Source organism: Thermobia domestica, chromosome 12 (assembly GCF_964235325.1).
Source record: "Thermobia domestica chromosome 12, izTheDome1.hap1.1, whole genome shotgun sequence".
Lineage (NCBI taxonomy): Eukaryota > Metazoa > Arthropoda > Insecta > Zygentoma > Lepismatidae > Thermobia > Thermobia domestica.
The window spans coordinates 177,312,334-177,335,146 of record NC_137465.1 but is presented as its reverse complement, the minus strand read 5'-3'; the positions used below and the strand labels follow the sequence as shown (position 1 = coordinate 177,335,146).

Below are 22,813 nucleotides of genomic sequence, written 5' to 3'. Positions count from 1 at the left end.
CACCAATAACGATGTTTCCAAGAAACGATTGGCGCTAATCACAAGCTAACAGATGACGGGCAAGCAATGATTCACATACGATTAAACACTGATGTTTGTTTTCGTGACTTAACACATGTCATATTCATGCACCAAATTTTTGTATCTTACTCATACAATACTCATAGACACACGACGGTTGAGTGGTCAGAATTCTTAACTTGTTCCACGTCATTTAAGCAATCTTCATCAAAGTTTGATGGTCGTCTTGACCATATAACACCAGATAACTCAAACTGGTTTTCCTGGAAACGACAAAACCATTTCCCTGCCGTATTTTCAACATTGGCATTAGCTCTATGCTCAGCACAACTTGTTTTCGCTGCTTCTGCTGAATTTGATGCTCTGTTAAACTAGAGTAGCAGAATATGGCAGAAATATCCAACTTTGTCAATTTGACACTCCATTTTGTTTCGACTGTAAAATATACAAAATAAATGCAGAATCAGATTACGATATGTTTTCGCCGACACGAAACAACAAACTAAGCAATAGCGAAAGAATGATGGACGAAGAAACCTTAGAAACCTTAGAATGATGGACGAACACATTGTTGCCAATTATAAATAGAACGCAATGAACTTACCCACTGATCAAACAGAATGTAATTATGAAATATCTGTTTACAGAATTGTAGGCAGTATACTTTCCATTTTTATTTTACTTTATTTTTGTTTATTTCAGCCTTTTAGTGGAGAATACTACAATCATTGGGAAGATGGAGTTTATCATTGTGTATGCTGTGGAGCTCAGCTTTTCAGGTAATATAAAAATCAGATTGGAAATTTTGTACAGGAAGAAAGTTTTCCAACGTCAATTTTTTGAATTAATGAGATTTAAATTGTTTTAAATCTTTCTTGTAAGCATATTTTAAGAAATTATGATTTTTTTAAAAAAAAAAAACTCTATAAGACTAAAGTTACGTATTTCTTTAAATTTTATTGTTTCTGGTTTGTGCAACAAGTAATACTTCAGGTTTGTAAATATAGGGAATGTCATTTTTAACCCACCAATTGCTATGAATTCTGTATAAATAATACGAACTGACCGCTAAACAGCAGAGTTTGCGATGTGGGAATGCATATAACTGGTATGTAGAGAAACCCATGTATATTGAGAAATGTAGTGTTAAGTTCCTCCTCGTTTAATTTAAGTGTTCCTAGTATCTTTGGTTTTTATCTCCTGTGGCAAGGAACCAAAGAAAGTACTATGCCACATTAGCTTGCATTCTGGAAATAAAAATCAAACCATACAGTTTCAAGGCTTCTCTGGCCCTTTATCGATGCGTCTTCTTCTACAACTCTACCAACTAAGACGTGATTATAGGTTTGTCCGTCCGTAAAAAGTTCCAAAGTCTTTACTAGGCAGTAAAATGTTTCACATGATGTTTTGCCTTCCTAAGTATGTTGATTGTAAAATGTCGAAAAGTAGGATGTTTTACTACTAACAACGATAGGTAATGCAGTCTATTTTACTAACATATAATATTCAAGAAAAACTTTGTATTGATACGTAAGGGACCAGGGAAGTCTAGAAACTGTGTTTTAATTTTTGTTTTCAGGATGGAAGGTAAGAATATTTTTTCTCTTCTCAATTTGTACAGCTAGTTTCAAGGTTGTTGAAGATCTTAAGCTACATATTAATCTGTGCTTCATTAGTAGCATTTTTGTGTTCTTGGATTTCTGTTTTTTCTCAGTGATTTCCCCTGCATGTAGAGCAGTATTCTAGAGGTATGAGAATACAAGTTAAGAAAATATATTTACTTCACTCTACTAAGCACAAAAAGAGCGTTCCTTTAAGTATATTTTTTATTATTATTATTTGACGGAGGAAATAACTATATAGTAACTGGGCAATATAATCAAATCTAATAATTATACATACATCAGAAAACGTAAACTTAGGTTAGTAATAAATATCACACTTTTTCTTATTGTTTTCAGCTCTAAATCTAAATTTGATTCTCATTCCGGATGGCCGTCATTTTATTCTGTAATTGAGATAGAAGACGGAAAAAGTAATGTTGCCACAAAGGTTGATACTTCGCACGGAATGGTGAGAATGGAAGCCCTCTGTAGTAAGGTACTTCATATATTTGTTTCCTATGACCAAAGAATATAGAGCCAGTTATAAGAATATAGAGCCAGTTATCTGACAGTAATAGTAACTGTAAATTGTTTTAAAACTGAAAATTATAGGCATTAATTAAAGGCAACAGCCTCTCCTTTACCACAGCTAAGACTGTATAGTGTCTCAGTGAGTAATGAGAGAGGAAGATTATGAGTCGATATCCTGCACTTAGACTACGATAGTCTATCGTGGTTCAAATCGGCGTACATAATCAGCAGAGAAAAGCGAGTTATGCTGGTATTAGTTTATAATTATTATTGGATTTCTTTGTTCCAAATATATATGTGAATTAGTACCAGAAAATAGTGAAAACGATCACACTGATTTAAAAAAAGAAAGTATACTAACTTTCGCTCAACATTTCATCAGATAGATAGAGACAGGGGTAGAGAGAAAGAAAGGGGGGACAGCAGGGTGAAAAGATAGGAAAAAAAGAACAGTAGTTGGTGGAAAGCGTTTAGATAGACTGTCGCCATGTTGGAATGTAGTCAAATGATAATGATACCAGACTGGAAGAAGGGCATGGTCGTCTTTCCTTGTAGCAAAGTGATGATACTGTTGCCCTGAAATTATATAATTTGACACTCATATAGGAATGACGTACTAACGGTTATGCACAAATAATTGGTTGTTGACGTAACTGTAGAACTGGATTTTATTTGTCCACATATTTAAACGTGAACTGTTACTAAAGCTTTGGAAAGGTATCACGTGATGAGAAAAATTCAGATTTCTAATTTCGTATTCTGGACATAGCAACTAATTAAACTTATTTTTATATATTATGATGTTACCGTTTGTTAGTAAGTAATTTATTCCAGTAACAATGAGTCAGTGCAAAAGAAAACGTAGCACATGTAATCGAGAGCTTAAACTCGAATAGATATTTCCGCATTGCCCACTTAAGTTATGCGAGTTTAAGTCGAGGAAGTGTCTAGGATTTTGTTGAAATGCTGATCTATAAGTGTGCTTATGATGAGAAACCTGTTTGTGCCGTTGATTTTTTCTCACGAATGACAAAGACGAGAAGCGAGCAACATGATCATAGGTCTACACAATCAGTCATGCCTGTGGAAGAAGGCGATTCTTCCCATTTTAGGCGTGTTCTCGCAAGAAAAGAAAATCCGGTCATCTATCGCTATTATGGAAGAGACGAAAAGTTAAGTTTGTCAACAACAAAAATGTAAGGCCTAAAATAACAAGTGCGATTCAAATTATTGAGTAGCATACGACAAACATACTGTTGAAAACAAAATAAATCTAAACACAGTAATGGGTCATTTGATTTACGAGTCTGGCATTCAAATTTGGGTGCGCTAACGAGCTGCAAAGTCAAGATAGTGATGTATCCTATATATTAGTTGCTTACTTCAAAACTAGCTGTCGTACACAAAATAATATCGTAGTCAGTTGAAATATCTGCCAGCAATCGTGAAAGTGAAGTCCTTTACAGAGAAAGTTTAACAACTTGTGGACAACAGCAATAGGTGGAAATCGCTTGCAAACAACAGTTGAATGTGCTAACACAGTGAAAATTGTTGTAAGTAACCGCAATTACATGCAACTTCCACAGGCATGAAAGTTATACAATGGCAGTGGGTGGAGTTGTTACAAGATGCTGATTGTTTTTTCAGGGAGGCACTGATTGATTTGATCTACACGTCACGCGAACTTGTTTTCAATTAATTGCGAACTGTAACAATAGGATACTTGTTGAATAACTTAAATATCGTTCTTACCTTGTATCTAGGGATTAAAATTAAAAAATCTTTCAAATCATTTCGATGTCCTCTGGGATCATTTTCAATGCCTTCTACTCGCTGCTACACTAGAGATATATGGGAAAGTTTTTCCTACATGAAAATCCTTCATGAGAGAAAAAAAGAATAACATCCTCATTTCAACTTGACTTCTAAAAAAAAAGAAAAAAAAAAAACACGTTACGAAGTAGACACACTTTGGATACAAGGTAACGTTTCTACGTAAGTTGTTTGCAATTAATTTAAAGTATTTTGCAATCACCAAACTCCTGAGAACCGATTGTACAGTATTGTATGCTTGGAAAGTTTTTCCCTGTAGATTAGGAGGTACTTGTAATTCTAGCCTAGTGAAGACCTTTTCACTAACCATGAAACTGGATAAGGAGTTCTACTGGACAGTATATGTTGTAGGACATAAAATTATACTAAGCGAATTGCACTCGCTGTTTATTTTCGTCTAATAAAGGGTACATTACGCACCTTGATCAACATATTCGAATGCATTTACTTAATTTTAGATACAGTGTTTTGAATTTATGTTAATTGTGCACAATCGATTCAAGTAGAACTTTATTAGTGCACGGTCTGGAAAACAGGCAAGCAATCTTTCGAGCCGCTAGTGTTCTGCTTTAGGTTCGGTTTTCAATAGTGTTCATCGGCACAATTCCTTGGTGCAGAGGAGCGTTTTGCTCGGAGCATTTTCTTTAAAACGATACCTCTCCTGGTGTCAACATTCACTATTGTAATAATTATATAATATAAGTATCTATGTAACATGTAGAATTTTACATTGAATTTGCCAGCGTTTTGATACAAACAGCATCTTAAAGGTTGCAATCTTTGTATTTTCAATTCGACGTTGCCTTCACAATTGTATGTATTTGAAAGACAAAATTTGTTAAAAACAAACTAGCTAATTCTTCTAGTGATGTGGGAGTTTATGATTTCTTTCCGACAACCTCTTTCGACTATTGTTCTTGTTGGTATAGAATTCAATTTACAAGGGTATAATTGATTATACATATTTTATAATAATGAATTGTAAAACCTTCTCTAAACAGTAATTTAGGAAAGTTAAATAAAGTGCGTACTGATATATTTTAACATTGAAACATTTTTGGTCTAAAATCAAGGTATATTTTCATTGCAGTGTAATTGCCATCTTGGACATGTTTTTAAAGATGGACCACCACCTACAGGGTTAAGATATTGTATCAACAGTGTTGCTTTAAAGTTTGTCCCGAAGGAAACGTCTTAAAAGGAGGACTTAAAAGGACTACTATTTGGTGTTTGATTCTATAATTAGAATGCTGTCACACAGGTAATTTAATATACTTGTAAAAATAAATTTTCACACGAACAATAAGAAAAGTTTAATCTATTTAATCTATTTGCAACGTTAGTATCTGACCTCCCAGTGTTTGATACGTGGAAGCATTTGATAGTAGCCGCACTCATAACTTTTCTAGTTTGTAAACTTTGTTAAGGAGTTTGGTTTATCAAAAGTCCTTTAAATATTTACTTTGTTTGTCCATGTGTCCGTCCGTCTGGGAGAAAAAAAAAGGCCATAGTTACTGAAGTTTAGAGCCCAATTGAGGAATTGTTAATTACATTAATTGTGTAGTAGAAACTTTACTTAATAAGCGGACTAGAGATTAATATATGTAAATGGTGGCATGTTAGAGGATAGATTTATTATTATATGTAGTCATACGAGGTTATGACAATAAAGATAGCTGTGAAAACGGAAACTATTCAAGTTGGACTTACTTGCTTAGTGATGTGTAATTAAGATAGTTTCAAGTGTGTGTTGGTTTATGAAACGTAATACAAGGCAAGAAGCGAATAGAACCCACGTTGATTACAGTAAAGCTGCTGTATTTGTCAACACAGAATTAAGCTGCAACATTACTTACAATTTCCAGTTGTAAGGTTGATCATTATAGAGCGGAAACGGTAATAGAAAGCGAGAAGTGGTTTCCTGCAATTGATTAAGCGTTCCAAGAATATAGATAAGTCAAGCATGGCGTATTTCTGTCAGCTTCCATCATCATTTGTTTCCGGTGGGATTCAAAGATGTGAGTTGCACCTGAACTTTCAGTGACCATGTTTTGCATTTATAAATATTATAATGAAAGAGAGAATTGTAATTTTTGTTAAAATTTATGAAAGAGGGAGCTTTAAAGAAGACATACAGGGTTTTCATAAAGTCTGGACGGATTTAATTTGCTTAAAATTTTCATAAAAATGCTCATAATGAAATCAAATAAAGTGCAAACGGTAGCGGAAGGATTAAATTTTTAGTTGGCAACACTGTTAGATAAGCGGCAACTCTGAACACGTTGAGAGAGGGAGAGGGAGGGCAAGGGTCAGTTTCTTACCAAATTCCATCCATTGTTGTTTTCATTGTTGTTTCAATGTTGACTGTTAAAAGTAAGTTGTAAGCTGTATTGGTGTGTGTGTCTTTTAAAGAAATAAATAAATGAAAAACTCCTCTGAGAAGACTATTTTTTTTTTTTTTTTACCGTATCAAAGATGGCGTCGGTGAAAGAGAAAGCGCAATTTGTTCTGTGGTACGCAGAGCTAAAATCACCAATTCTGGTGTGTCGAAAGTTCACCAAAGAGTTCAAAAAGCCGGTACCGACTGAGAGTGCAATCCGAAAGTGGCATGCTAAGTTCTTGGAGACAGAAAGCGTCCTGGACCGTCCTCGAAGTGGGAGGCCGCCAACACGGCGGAACGCTGTGAGTGGATTCCAGCGCCGCCTACGCGAATGTGTGGACGTAAATGGCGCCCAGTTGGAGGTGTGGCGGTGAATGAACTGAGCTGGTGCAGATTACAGGTAAAAATTTAATCCTTCCGCTACCGTTTGCACTTTATTTGATTTCAATATGAGCATTTTTATGTAAATTATAAGCGAATTAAATCCGTCCATACTTTATGAAAACCCTGTAAATCAAAAATAAATAAGAGGAAGAAACTTATTTATATGAAACTACAGTGAAACACATACTAGTTCATGCTTTCTTTATTTAGCAGATATATATTGTTTGGAATCGAAAATCTGAGTTTTAGATCTTTCCACTTGGGTTGACAAAATCAGTTGACTTTTCGATATTCCATCCCCACACTAATCTCTCTACGAAAACCAAAAGTGATTGAAATCTTACTATCATTTCTGGTTTCAATATTAATTGAGAAAATATTGCGCCATACAAACCAGACTCCTTAACATGGTGTACAAGTGATACTGCTACTTCTTTTGAAGAAACACTAATGAGAATTACGGTTACTACTTCATATTCCACCAGCAGTTAAGATTCAATTTATACCTGACAAGTGGCAAGAACTAGCAGTAGGAGTGAGAAAGACCAGTGTGAGTAGAATTTTGAAGAACTCAGTAATCAGAGCGGCCAAGTAGTGGAAACAGTTGGAATGAGGACCCTAATTTTCTTTATCTCTTTCAGACGAGATGCTTTAAGCCTATAGTTGATTGAAAGCTTTTGAAAGATAGGTATATGGACAGATACTTTACAACGAGGCTGTATATTTAAGAGTGTTTCAAAAATATAAAAATATTGATTGCACCAGTTCATTGTTTGTTCCCTATTCCTCGATCCTCTTTGTGATCAAGTGGCTAACGTACATGTTTCCCGTGCGCATGGTCTTGAGTTCGATTCTCGTCGGCAGTACTTATCCCGACTATATGTCCGAGTAGTGGTTCGGATCCCACTTAAAATGGTAGATCACGTCATATGGCCTCGATGCTCAAAAGGAACCTTAAAAGTCAAGTTAATCGAATTAAACATTAATCGAGACCCATTTAACGGAAGTTCATTTACCATTCATTTTCTAGGAAAAATTGTAATAAATTTGGTGTGACCTGTTACAATTGTCGCGTGACAGTCTTCAAGTGAATTTCTCAGCGAATCCGTGAACGAAATTGTTTCCGTCTACTATTTTGTTTCAGCATCCGCAAAATATCGGAGTAAGCCGTCGTTGTGCTGCGCACAATTCAAATATGCTGTATGCTATATAGGTTTCGTTGAAAGTAAAACATTTTTCAAGGGAAGGGGAAGGAATCAAGCGTAGCAAGCAGAACTCGTGAGTGAAATGCAAGATTATATTACAACCATGCAACACAGCTGTGGTTGGGTCAAATGCATTAATAATCTGTGAATATTTTTAATCAGGAAACAACCCCATACCGCTTCAGCTCCAGCCGATTTTCTGCATTTATTATTCTTCAAACCTCATCTAACAAACATCTTGTCACAGTCATTTTTTGAGCCAACCCACAAATCTATGATTATTTAAATTGATTTCCGTACAAGGAAATTATCTATACAAAATAATTACCAGATATATGCATAGATCGAATTCAAGAAATAAATAAGGAACACATTAAATGTCGCTCCCGCTTGTAGCTCAAGTGACGTCGAATCATTCCGACAAACAAGAAATAATCAAGTTTCTAATGTCTTCAAATCAACGAATAAGTTTCTTTCCCTCTAATCTCTTTTTTTATTTATATATTTTAACTATTTACACTAGTTACAATATTTCGGTTTTCTCCAAAACCGGTTTTGGTTTTCTTCAAAACCGGTTCGGTTTTCACCGAAACTGGTTTCAGTGAAAACTTTTGGAAAACAAAACTATTTCTGTGGAAACGGAATCGGTTTCCAGAGAACAACGAAACACTATTCTGATCAGAAATAGATCAAATTTTGAAAAAACCTGAACCGGTTTTGAAGAAAACCAAAACCGGGTCCGGTGAAAAACCGAACCGGTTTTAAAGAAAACTGATAACCGGTTTCGGTGAAAACCGATAACCGGCTTTGAAGAAAAGCGAATCGGTTTTGAAGAAAACCGAAACCTGTTTTTCTAAAAAAAAAAAACTAAACCGGTTTTTGTGCCCACCACTAATTTACACACAACAAAATCGTGTAAATTTCGAGGTATGGGATCACAGTCTTGTAAATAATATTACAATTCGATTTTTGTTTTGTTTTTTTATAGTTCTGAATTTGCTACCGTTACTATCGTGAACAGTGGTATATATATCTTCTCAGTGACAAAAAGGATATGTCCTGTTTTTAATCTCATGTTCCGTACAGTTAATGCCTAGTTATTAAGATATACGCTGAAAGTACGTATCCTGTTGGCAGTTAAGACATTTCAGGTAAAATGTAAAGCGTTCGAGCTTTTATGAAAGCAGTAACATGAGTAGAAAGCTAATAAAGGAACTAAGCTGACAGTTAGGAATGAGTAAATATTTTATGCTGAAATTTTCTCTAGGGTACATGACCCTAGTCTGGCTTATTTTATTTATTTTTTTTTTATACAAACATTGTTGTTTTGATAACATCTCATGAGTTCCGTTATATTTATAATCATGGGTTTATAATAACGAGTTTAGTTCTTTTAGTAGTTATTCAAAGCAACCTTTAAAACATTCGAAAACTTACGTTGGAAAAATCACAGTTCTTAAAAATTGCAAGAATCCGAATATTTTTCTTAAACTCATAAAATGACAAACCATCTATCATGATATGGTGTATGTGTTTTGTTTTCATGTTATAGCATTACTGGCAGTGTATGGAATTATGTAATGGAAGCCATGAGATGCGATTAAATACACTTTTTTTTTTTTATGTTGAAGAAAAAAAAAGTTTACGAAGGTGGAGGATTCTAATTGAATATTTCAATAAATATTTAAGTTAATGGTTACAAGTAAAAGCATTTTCTGTTGTTGTTCTGTATTACGAGTTTTTGTGTCTTTCCTTTATGTGTTGTGTGACTGGTGTATAATACATATATCAATAATACAATTTCATGGTATTTTGCGCTAGTTCCAGTCTCTGTGTTGCTTGAACATGTTACTTTATTAGTGGTCAGGTGTCAAAAGAGACTGAAAATAATTTCTGTTTTTAACTCGAATAATACATAAATTAAATTATGTATTGATAGTTGAAAAGTAGAGACATGCATTTATTATAGCCCGGCAAAAATGGTGTGATCACTGCGTTGATTAAAAATTATTGCTAAGCAAACCGCTGCGTAGCTAAATGCGGAAGCAGCAGTACCTGGAAATGCTTCATTCTTCATCAACTGTTGTTAATAGATATGAATACAATGTTAGTTTGTAACTTGCTGTCATTTCCAAGTCATTGCTGTCCAGCTATACTTATATATATCATCGTATCTATCGTACATGAATTCCAGGTTCGATCTCCGGCTAAGTAAATTTGTGGTGGACAACATCATGTCCGTGGGTTTTCTCGGGATACTCCCATTTTCTTCCACTTTCTCATTCCACCAATTCTTCCATCATTCACTTGCCTTGCCTTGGCAGTTTTCCTGTCGGTTAGTTCCGGAAAGCTACAATCATGCAAAATTCAATCATTGTAGCCCTACAGAAAGTGCTCAATAATTTGTCAGTTCATGTAGTTTTATATATGGTTAAGATTTGCTGACACGAAAGAAAAATGAGAAATGGAGTTATCCATATTGAATATTCATTTTATTTTTAAGTAATCAATACTCCACATTGATTCAGTTCTGAAACAGTCAATACCTTAACACTAAAAAACTATTTTATGTATATAAAAAAAGAAGCAGTAGTGTCATTATTAAATCCGGAATTTACGGAAACTGCCATAAATAGCATATATTATAATATTGATATTATTTTCAGGAAGAGTACAATATTTCACATTTAGAAGCTTTTTTTCTCTATTTTTCATTTTCCCCTACACTGCTCTGTATCCACATATGTGGCTAACTTATCTGGCCAAGCAATCGCAGTGTCTGATAATAACTGCAGTCTATTGCCGTTAGAATGTGGCAAGTGGAGCGAGATGCTAGTGCGTCTTCAGTTCTTAAAATTTTGAATGACAAAGGTAAACGAAGATGTTTACTTTAAAGAAGTAGCTGTGGGCAGTTATTGTGAGTCGCTGCCCTGCGTGACACATAGTTGCTGTTGATGTGCATTTCAGTGTTTCGAGATGCTGAAAGTAGGTCTTTCTAGGAAAAAGAAGATGGAAAAATTTGTGAGTGAGTTTGGTGTAGTGTGTTTTCAACAGATAATTCTGTACTATTTTGCAAATTATGTGAAACAGTTTTTTTTTTCCGCTGAGAAATGTTATTTTGTCACACATCATATAAGCAACAAATAAAACACAGTTCTGACCAGAGCAGAATGAAATATATTAAAAACTATACTTACAATGTGTTACAGTTACAGATCATGTAAGCACTGCAAGACCTCATCTGCAAGGACACGCGAATCAGCTGGTGAAAAATATCAGAATCTTCTTGGAACATTCACGATCAGTTTTACGAATGATCTGTGTGAAGCTTTAATTAACGCGGACATTCCTTTATCGGAGATAGATTTTTTTTTTAAAAAAAAGAACTTTACCGAGAAGTATACAAAATAAAAAGTCGCAAATGATTCATATTTCAGAAAGATTTACATTTAAAGCGCACACAACAAAACTATTGAAAATATCTGTAAAGGGCGTTGGTGATACAAAAATATCTGTTTCAGTTAAGAAAACATGCGATATTCTACGCCGTTCCATTACTAATGTTGTAATTGAAACTTTGGAAGGAGGAAAAGGCAGACAAAAGTGCACACAAAAGTATTCGATTGTATCAAAAGTTCCGGCAAAAAATAAATGGTTCTGTAATTGTACAGATTTTTACAAAATCACTGCCTATTCTGTAGCAGAATGCGTAAATCACGATAAGGTTCTTTTTATTACAGAAGTGTTGCGTACATGAAAAGCGCAGAAAAAGCCCATAAGGTTTTATTCCCAAGTATGCTACATGTCGCTTGTCAGGCACACGCAGTACATGAATTGCAGAGGAAGCGTTCTCATTTTCCCTACGTTAATCTTTTCGTGTCAAATATGAAAAATGTATTTCTGAAAGCTCCCTCACGAACATGTGCTTTTCGTGAATTCTCTTGAACTTCCGCTCCCACCACACCCCATCTTAACGAGATGGGGTACATGGTTGCAGCTGGATGTTAAGATCTTCGAATTCATAGAGGATGATGTCCCTTCAGTTAAGATTGCTCAAGAAGAATTCCTTCATAAAGGACCTAGCTTTTATTGGAGCACATTTTGCCAGACGCTGTTACCAAGCTTTAAAAATATAATTTATTTCTCTGAAAACCTTGATGATGTAACTGTTGACTAGAGACCGGATGTTAGGCAAAATGCCTATTCTTTAATATTAAAGATATGATCAAAAATAACGTTTCAAAGTTTATGTGGGGGGTTATAGTTTCGATTTAAGCCAATTTTATTTTGCCTATTTTGCCTATTTCGACCTTTACTGCCTAAATAATTGCTTTAGTGCCTAATGTTGCCTATTTTATGCATTTTCTTTAAAATAAGCCTTTATTGGGAAAATATATAATTTATACAACATAAATAAAGACGCATATATACGTATAATAAGTGTTTGTAAATACAAACACGTGCTGCGTTACAATGTACAAACAGGGTGAACTTCAAAGATGTGCATATACTTTGGGAGGTGATTAATTATATCAAAAGAAGACAAAAAGTTCTCTTGTATTTTGTCGAATTCTGTGTCGTGTACGAGTGACAGTGGTGCCAACTTGGAATCGAAAATCAAATCTTGACAATTGAAACGGAACTGATAGGTGTGCACATACGTTGAGAGGTGATTCGTGACATGAAAAGAAGACAAAAAGTCCTGTTACATGTTGTCGAATTCCTCGTCGTGTACGAGTGACAGAGGTGCCAACTTGGAATCGAAAATCGTACACATACTTCGACAAATGATTCGTGACATGTAAAGAAGACAAAAAGACCTCTTGAATGTCAGGAATCACCTCCCGAAGTATGTGCACACTTTTATGTCTCGTTCCAATTGTCAGGATTCGATTTTTAATTTTAAGATAGCACCCCTGTCACTCGTACATGACGCGGAATTCCACAACATGCAACAGGACTTTTTGCCTTCTTTTGTTATGCATCATGCAACAGGTCTTCTTTTGATATCACGAATCACCTCCCGAAGTATGTGCAGATCTTTTAGGTTCACCCAGTATGTATGAATGCATAACAAGCTTCGTTTTTATATGTACAATAAAATAAGATATTAACAAACAGGTATGTTTCTATATTCTTTGAACATTATCTATGACCTGAACCTATTTTTTAATGGTATTGAGTATTTATCTTCATTATTTCGAGTTACATTTTAGTGCCTATTTTACTGCCTATTTTTAAAATTTTTAGTGCCTATTTGCCTGCCTATTTTACAGGTTTTTAGTGCCTAAACATCCGGTCTCTACTGTTGACAATGACTTAAATCATTCCCAAATTTTTGTTTACATTATGCTCCAGTGACATTTGTAAATATGGAAAGATCATTTTCGCATCTAAAGCGAATTCTTTCTGACAGAACACAATTCTTTCGTTTGAAAGTCTTAAGAAGTTGTTGATAATTTCAGAGAACAAAAATATGAAATAACTTTCTTAAGTAAAAATAAGCTGCTAGTGTAGTGCGAAACAATCGGAACTGCATGTGAATAAAGTCTGATAGTGCTTTTGCGTTTATCATTTTGTTTCATTGTTCGTACTGAAGAATGATAAATGAATCGTTAGATATTGTTCCTCACGGGTTGTACAATTTGCAAGTTTTCAGAAATTTTAAATTTAGGATGTAGGAATTAGATTTCTGAGCTTTCGACATCTATGGCCATGTTAACCTATCGTGTATGAAGGATGACGTCCCTCTGCAATCATACTATCCAAGGGAAGGGTTGGAAGGAAGCAGCCTCGGACCTATGTTAGGTACCATCCCGGCATTTGCCTGGTGTGAATAAGGAAAACTTCACTCAGGATGGCTGGCCCGAAAAAGCTTTTACACTTTTTGGACCGTGTGTCCCCACCGGGAATCAAACCCTGAAAAATTTTAAATTGTAAGTACGAACTGCTAAATGAAACATTTTATTTCTTAGGATCCATATTTTTTTGTTCGATTAGCAAACCAAATATAGGCTATTATAGTTTCTAAGTATAGTAGTACCTTTTTTAAAAGCCCTTGTTTATTTGTTCGTTTGTTTGTTTTATTTTGGCATTTTATTTGCCATTTTTGGGTTTTTAATTCACAATTTTGCCAGGCATTTTGGGCTTTTTATTTGGTTATTGAGTCCAGGCTCTAGTGATTAGAAGTAACAGTAGATGTTTTGAAGAACGTTGTGAAGATGAAAGCCATCATAGAGATTCCGTTAATTAAATCTCATATATCGACGTCTTAAAGAGCGAGCCAACACGTATAGCACGGACACTTTTACTGTCATTCACCTGAATGGGATAGGAATGAAGCTTCGCCCACTTCCTGATTACTTCCATAGTCATAATGCAGAAAGCTTCTTCATGCAAAACAGAATAAAATAAACGTTTTAAGAAAACACAAAAATCGCGTAAATTTTATATGAAATCACACTTTCACTACTACACCAGTTCAAAAACTCTGTATCGACATCGGTGAATTTCACTTGTCAAGTTTTGTAGAAAATACTTCCCTGTGAGACGTTGCTCAATTCTTTAATATTTTATTCTTCTTATTAGAAAATATATTCTTTAGTTACAGTGATATTTTCCATTGTATAGTTATCCTGTATCACATAGTGTCTGATGAAGCCAAAGAGTTAATTGGTGAAACTAACCAGCAAATAATTAGTTACAGACTACGCACTGTATCTAAAGTGTATGTATGTTTTGAATGATTAAATAGATAAAAGTTGTAATTATTATTATTATTGCTATTAAAGATCATCTGAGTATACAGTTAAGAGTTTGGATTTTAGAGATAACGAAAGAAAAGCTTCAAGATTCTTTATTTTTCTAGTGCAATAATTGACTGTAGTTAGTATCATAATTTCTGTGAACAAGTTAAATTGTTTTATTAATGATTTATTTATTTATTTTGCAGATGAGTGCTGATGAATCAGTTACTTTTGTTATAGATTCCCTACAATTTTACGCAATCTGAGTACAATACTAAAAATTGGATTTTATATATCATGTGAAGTAGCACCATCTTCTATTTTCCGCCACATAAGCAACAGTTTATGAAGCTATAGCAGAGATAGTATTCGACATTATGAGAAGTTAGTTGAACCATGAAGTCATTAATAAAGAGCAAAGCTCATCAACGTAATCTTGTCTGCGTTATTTGGCGTAGCATTTGTCATCTGCTTATACCGTCATAATGTTTCTACATGTCAACCTTTATACTTTGTAAATATTGCTAATAAAACTAATAAAAATATAGAGCTACAGCAGAACTTTCTACACGTAGTCAAGGTAAGCCACTCTAATTTCTTCATTTTCTATTTTTAAAGGATCAACTGCTTTCATTATTTCTCAACATTATTCATAAATCAAAAAGAAATTCGGAATATTTCCCACGGCTGCCGTCTAAATTAATATATTTAATTGACACCATAAAATTTTCTTTTTTTTTTTAAAAAAAAAAGGCGAAGATCTTTTTTGTTGAAATAAAACACAGAAAATTGTTTTGTAATATCCGTGTAATTGGCTTTATTTCACTGACCATTTTCTGGCATTAATGTCTGAATATGATTTCGGGTATGTGGCCACCGCGGCTGGCGCGTACATAGCGTAATCTGAAGGTCCAGTTTTCACACAATCTTCGCAGTAAGTCAGGCTGTATTTCGGTAATAACGTGTCGAATGTTGGCTTACAAGTACTCAATTGTATCTGGTTTCTCGGCGTAGACATGCGGCTTTACATATCCCCAGAGAAAATAATGTAATGGCATCAAATCGCACGAACGAGGTGGGCAGTTAACAGGTCAATTTAATTGTTGAGGACGACGACGAATTGACACATTTGGATCATCAACACTACGCTGTACACCATCAATCGTTTGTTGTGTCCGCACTGTACGACGTTTTATGGAATGCGTATTATCGTTTAGAGTAAACGTATTGCAAAAACGATCTATAGTTTCTCGAATTAATCGCTCTGATAGACGATTATGAACACCGTAAAATGTATATATTGCCCGATGAGTTTGTCGAATTGAACCATGGTTTTCAAAATAAATTTGCACAATTTGTAAACGTTGCTTCGGCGTGAGTCTATTCATGATGAATTGCCAAACCAAACTAGCCTCAAAAAACCGAAAACTGTAATATCAGCTGTCACAGAAAACAGTGTTGCCAGTTTAAAGTTCTCCGCCTCTCTCTCTCTCTCTCTCTCTTTTTTTTTTTTTTTTTTTAACTATACTTAAATTAAAGTGGAATTTGGGGATTATTGCATCCTTCGTTTTATTTCGTTTGATCACTCCGTAAAATTTTTCATCGACATTAATCTATATTCCTTATTCCCCTTTTTTGTATTGTAGATTGTTGGTCTAAAACAAATACAGAAGATCGTTCCGTTTATATCCGACCGCTTTGGCAACGCTTCTGGCTCCTGTGTAGTTGGGCCAGAAACATGAAACCAGGGTTATCAATGTAGTGTTTACAGATGCCAAAGTTTCATGTTGATACTAGTGAAATGCCGTCAAAAGTGAACCGTTATTGGGAAAGGTATGTGATAACTCTTTTCCACACACAGTTTTTATACCATTGAATAGTGAGTGTCAAGAAAGCGTTTAATTATCGGAGTGATCGTGGCCAGGCGAAAACAGGTGGGTCTCATTCAAAAACATTCGACATCAAAAAGGCCTCGTTCGAGCTTACCAGCGAAAATATCACTTGAGTCTATAAATTAGTGTGTAAAACTAGTCGATTGTCAGTCCAGGAGAATCCACCACCCCGACGTAACATGGCCTGAAAATTAAATTTTGCACAGTCAACTGTCAGTCACAACCTTTTTCCTTTATGTAGAACGATCATATTTTTGTTAGGATACAGTAAATGTTGCAAGTTAATTCACGCACGAAAGAAATGAAGTCAATTCAGACTGACCTAAAGTATTCAGAAACTGTACGCAATATACTGACTATATTACGAACAAATAATATTTACGTAATAGGAATAAATAGCATTTACATAAAGTCCCATCATCAAGTAATATATTGTGAATATTGTATATACTTTTCAAATCGCTGACTTCTTGTATATATGAAGTTCTGTATCTGTGTATAGTTTTTAATTCTGTTTTCAGCCAAATAAAAACTGTTTTTAAAATACTTTTGTATTTTATTCTTTTGTAATACACTGAGCTTTTTTATTTTTTTGGTGATTTTTTGCTGTGAGAACAACAGATTTTAGCTTTTCATATAATGATGATTTGTTTTTACTTATCCCCTTAAGAAACAATTATCATTTTTACTTCAATCTAACATCAGATTCAAAATATAACGAATAATTGAAATATGATACATTCACTTTCAACTACTGGAATTTTTTCTTTCAATGATACGTGATGACAAAATATTTGAATTGAACGAAAATTTATTATATATTTATTTTTAAATATATTATGAGTAGAATAGTGTATTACATAATTATGTAAAATACGTTTCTTCGGTTTGTATATATCTGAATACAAACATACATATAGCTATTTACAACGCCCCTACTACATCATATTTTTTTTCAAAACCATGTTTTTTTTGTTGTTATTGCTGTTAATTTTGAATACGAAGAAAATCTTGAATTTTCGTACAAATAGATATTAACATCGCAAAAAGAATGTTAACATTCACATTGATCTTGGAAAATTTCGATCACTATTTCACAGCTTTTGTTTCTACTCGTTCCATAAAACGTATTGCTTTCTCTATTACAACATCAACCAATACTGAAATAATATTTGTTTTAAAATACAAAACTTTTTCGTGAAATAAAGAGAATTAAATATTTCCTTCAAAACATATAGGTTCTCAGTTCGTTTCGTAGTATCGAACATCAACAGAAATACTTTTATCTTATTTCAGCTGATTTACGATATGTAGGAACAACACGTTCACCAGCACAACGTGAAGTGACTAGGACAATATATAGGACCTACTGATTTTTTTAAGCCTTTCTATCGACGGTACTCGGCTAAACGCACAAGAAAATAGTCATACTAACTACAATGTAGTCTAATAATTTCTATTATTCAATACAACACCAACATCTCTGGAAGTACCATACGGACTGAGACTTACACATTTCTGAAAATCTTCAGAAAATTTATTCGACATATTAGTAATAAAATAGTTAATATCTCAATAAAACTGCTGTCACATATCAACAAAATACTTGGGTGAAACTGAGTAAGATGTTGGTGGAAAATATCAGGTGATCTGGGATTGAAATCTCGGTCCGGTCCCACAAACTTTCTTCTTAATGCTTATACAGAAAAGAAAGAAAAAAAAAGTGTCCGAGAAATTTATATTGAATCGTTCAAAGTATTTTCCCTGACTATCTAATATCCTGAGGAAGCCTTCGTTAACATGTCGCTCTTATTCACGACTAATTCCATATCATCACGACAGCTAACATAACTTGACTGCAAAGCCTGAATTCAATAGCGAAATGATAACTTACAAAATTTAATCAAAAATAAACAAAACCAAGAAGGGAGAAGGAGGACCCATAGATGAAATCAACTTTTAGGTAACATAGTAACAATAAAACTTGGTTGTTAATTGCTGAAGTAGAATACTATAGCACAATACTAGATAGGGCTTATGCGCTTTCAGGCTTCAAACTCATGTTTGAAATTTCACGTTTAAACTTCTTTTGAATATGAAATAAACTACTAACTTGTGACTTAATGTAAGATACATTCTCGAACGTATGAAAATCTTTAAAATAGTTGATTGTTACATTTATAAGGGATAAGTATCAAAGCACTTCAATGACACAAATATACGGATATTCAATAAGACACACTTATATAATTTTCACGAATCTTGATCGATTTCTCAGCTTCATATTTATTTTTCACTATATATATCCTAGTTAATGAATTAATGGAAGCTTAGAAAACTTACATTATGGGATGTAACAGACACGAATACGGCCAGCCTTAGAAGAAGAACTGTTTTAGCCGCGTATCTTAAACATATTCATAAAACAACCCAGACATGAGCATGTAAAGAATAGTTGAAAACAAAGGGTATAGTTTATTATTATTATTATTCTAGTCACCGAAATGAAACTACTAAAAAGAAAACTGCTAGCCTCACATATAATACTCAGTGTTTGCTCAGTAACAGACGAGAGGTGGAGGAGATGAAAATATTTACTGAATTCTACATTTACTAGTCTTAAAGCTGAATAGCACTCAATTCTGTCATGAAGGTTCACTATGTTTCAAAGGAGAATTTCTTTCTCCCCATGTATATATAAAATCAAAGAACAGTTCCTATAATCCAACTTCTGTGAGGCTTCCAACTGTCAAACAAACAGCTACAAATTTGGACCAGCCAAATTGAACTATTCCTTCTTGACCATAGGATAACTTCTATAAATTAATTCATAATGAAAGAAATCTGACTGATTACCTAATGACTAACCATTTTCCTACATATCGTAATGACTAGTAATGACAGTTTTTCTACAAGTGGCGCGCACACTTTTTTTTATTTTTTTATTTTAGCACTAACCCAAAAATAACAAGCCAATAAATTTTGTTAAAATACTTGAAGCAGACGAATCATTAAAAAGAAACAGTACACTAATAACATTATGCCAAAATATATGCGCATATATATTTTAACAGCTGCATAGACACTGTCTATTTTTTCATGAAGCCTTTGAATATTTACAGAAATAATCTTGTATTTTCTTAATCCACTTGACAAGATTTCTGTCCATCTTAACTGTTCTACTTTTTACCTTAATAAACCCATAAGATTTTTAAACACAATATAGTTACCTTTTAAAATTAAAATTTTTGAAGAAGGTTCCTTATGGCTGGAATTACTCGCCATATTCAACCACCAAGAAAGGACCTGTCAAACAAAAGCTGCGACTACTAGACTAGTCGACTAATCAGAGAGCTTTACGTGTATCCAGTGCTAGAAGACTTAAGATACTAGATATTTCCTAAATGCGTAATAACGGCTAAAATATAATTGAGAAATAGATCAGGATAACACAACATTCCAAAAAATATAAGAGCAAGGATGTATTGTAATGCACAATAAAATAAATTTTCATAAGAAAGCACATAAATTAAAAAAAAAAAAAAAAAAAAAAAACGAGAAGGTGAACCTTTCTGATAACCATTTCTAATCATGAAACACACACACACACCACACCAATATATAAAAAGAAATGCTTATAGAAAGTTTATGGAAGAAAAGTTCGTTCCCTTACAATAATATGATATTACTTGCTGATGGCGTAAACTTGGAATTCCTTGTGTTCAGACCGCTATTGTTTCCCTATTAAGAAGTTGAGAATTTTAGTTTATCCATCTTAAAGTATGTTAATATTTTGCCTGCAAATCACAACCCTGTGTCGCTTTAGTGTTGAAATTAATATTTGAGCCGTAATTTGTAGTAATTCTTCACGCCCAATTACTTCATCGAGGGTACAGTATGAGAAGCATATTTCCTCTACTACATCCCTAATGCTTACTCATTGATTTTGTATTACTATATTATGAGATATAAACCAGTCCTCTACTATATATGAGTAGAATTCAACCGTTCTTCTAATGACGTTTTAGTTTTTCCCTGGGAGAATTTTCAATATACACGGAGTTAATGTATTACTGGGAAATCACTGAATAATCTACGTTGAGCACAATTAAAAATATGATTCAGGAGAGAATTTTGTAACTCTAGGGGGAAATTCTTCCCCGGGCCACCCTCTGAAATCTTCACTTGGTACATACCAGAGATTCACCCTCAGTAAAATATGGGAGTAACTTATCGCTACTGACATATGTTTTAAGGTACATATTTCGAAAATAAAATCTAACCTTCTAGTTCGAACGTAGTTTCTATTTAGGATTACATTTTCACGATAATTCAGTTTCTCTGTGACCATGATCCCTGCATATCAGATGTAAGCAGAACCTATTACTTTAATTCCATAGATATATTACGTTCCTTGTCGTGTAAAAGAAACATAGCCTCATGTATTTCAGAAACCACAGCCTCTCAAGTATTCCAGAAACCTTACTATCAATTAAATTCATTACTTCTTGGTATTACATCCAATCACTTACTTGAACTTCATAAACTTTCAGTGAGAGCTCATCAAAAAATGGTTCAATATCACTTACTCTAAAATGAACAGTTCCGTAGTTCTTATGGCGGTTATTGCCTTTTGTATAACCTAAGCTTACGTACACTTATGCACATTCTATTGCTATAAAGCATTGCACGAAACACTAGATAAGTGCACATAAGTGGAAGAGTTATTATAAAGAAGGTAATAATTGCCGTAGGAACTACGGAATTTTTCTGAGTGAATTTTAGAGAAAGTGATATTGAACCATTCGTTGATAACTTCCGATTGAGAATAGCTTGAAGTTCAAAGAACTAATTGGATATAATATCTATTGTTGTTGAGTTTAGTTGACAATAAGTGTGGTTTCTGAAATACTTGAGGCTGTGTTTCTTTTACAGGACAAGAAACATAATACGTAGGCTGATCAATAAAGACTGATCATCAGTGTTTGTGAGGTGAATACAACAGCAAACGAAACACGTCTGTGTAGTGGGAGAAGTGACGAATAGATCGAGCAAGTTAGAAGGTCATGACGTCAAGAATGTGACCTTGGCAGCCGTTCAAGCACACGTAGTTTCAGGTTCGCATAAGGCAACATGGAAGTGTCACGCGAAGAACAATACAGAAATTCTTTCGACTATTTTGCAAAGATCAACGTTCCGTGTGTCCCATATTGCCCTGATTTAGCCCCTTGTGATTTCTTTCTTTTTCCAACTTTGAAGAAACACTCCGGGGAAGGCGTTTCGCATCTTCAGGGGCAGTGGTGAAAGTTGCGGAACCGATTTCGAAGGATCTGTCTGAAAATGGCTTCCAGTACTATGTCTTTGATGACTGGCAAAAACGTTGGGACAAGTGCATAGTATGTAATGGGGACTATTTTGAAGAAGCCCATCAACATTTGGAGGATTAGTACATGTAATTATGGTTTATTCATTTATGATCAGCCCTCGCTTATCAATGAAATGAAAGTAGTAATTTCTGCTTACATCGCATGTGTATGGATTCATGGTCACAGAGATGACTGAAATATCGTGAAAATAGAATCTTAAATAGGATCAAAGTTCAAGGTGCAAGGTAAGATTTTGTATGGGAGTAAGGTCTTTTCCGTAGCATGAGCGTTCTTCCGTTTAAACTCACGACAGCACTTTTTACAGTCGCAAGACACAGTAAGTTCCCGCAAAAGTACAAACATCGTTGGGTTTTCGATTGAAGTCACCCTGTTCTTTTATAGGTATTTCAACCTATTTTCTCCTAAATTACCACTTCTGGTATTTAAGGAATTTTCAATGAAGAAACTCGAACATGTTTAGAAAAGCAATTTTGCATCAAACAACAAACTTCAATCGTGAATCGCATATTAAATAACTAGAAATGAGTCAAAATTAAAGGAACAAAGGGTAAAATTAAGTATTTCTGACAGATATGTACGAATATGGCGATTATGTAATTACGTGTGAAATGAATAATCTTTCCATTGCTAAATCTTATGTAGAAAACATAAAAGTTATTTTTAAGAAAAAGTATTTTTTTTCTTTGCAACCATGGATTCATTTACTTTAAATTATCTCAAGGGCTATGTTCAATGAAAATACTAGTTTAGTGCAGTACTATTAAGTATTCTAAATAAAAAAATAATGTCACTTTTATTCCATGCTGCGTATAGTTGGACTGATGTGAAGG

The 22,813-nt window shown here is 34.1% G+C and overlaps 1 protein-coding gene across 3 annotated transcripts; it reads left to right on the top strand.

The window, feature by feature from the left end:
* Window positions 1–723: 723 nt before the first annotated feature.
* On the top strand, window positions 724–22,813 carry LOC145666857 (peptide methionine sulfoxide reductase MsrB-like; the record flags this gene model as incomplete). 3 transcript variants are annotated; one of them, XM_081734437.1, is given in 5 exon segments in its annotated part: window positions 724–800; window positions 1,983–2,121; window positions 5,080–5,250; window positions 14,911–15,284; window positions 22,797–22,813. In XM_081734437.1, coding segments are annotated over 3 exon segments (324 nt in total), but the record flags the coding sequence as incomplete, so codon positions are not given.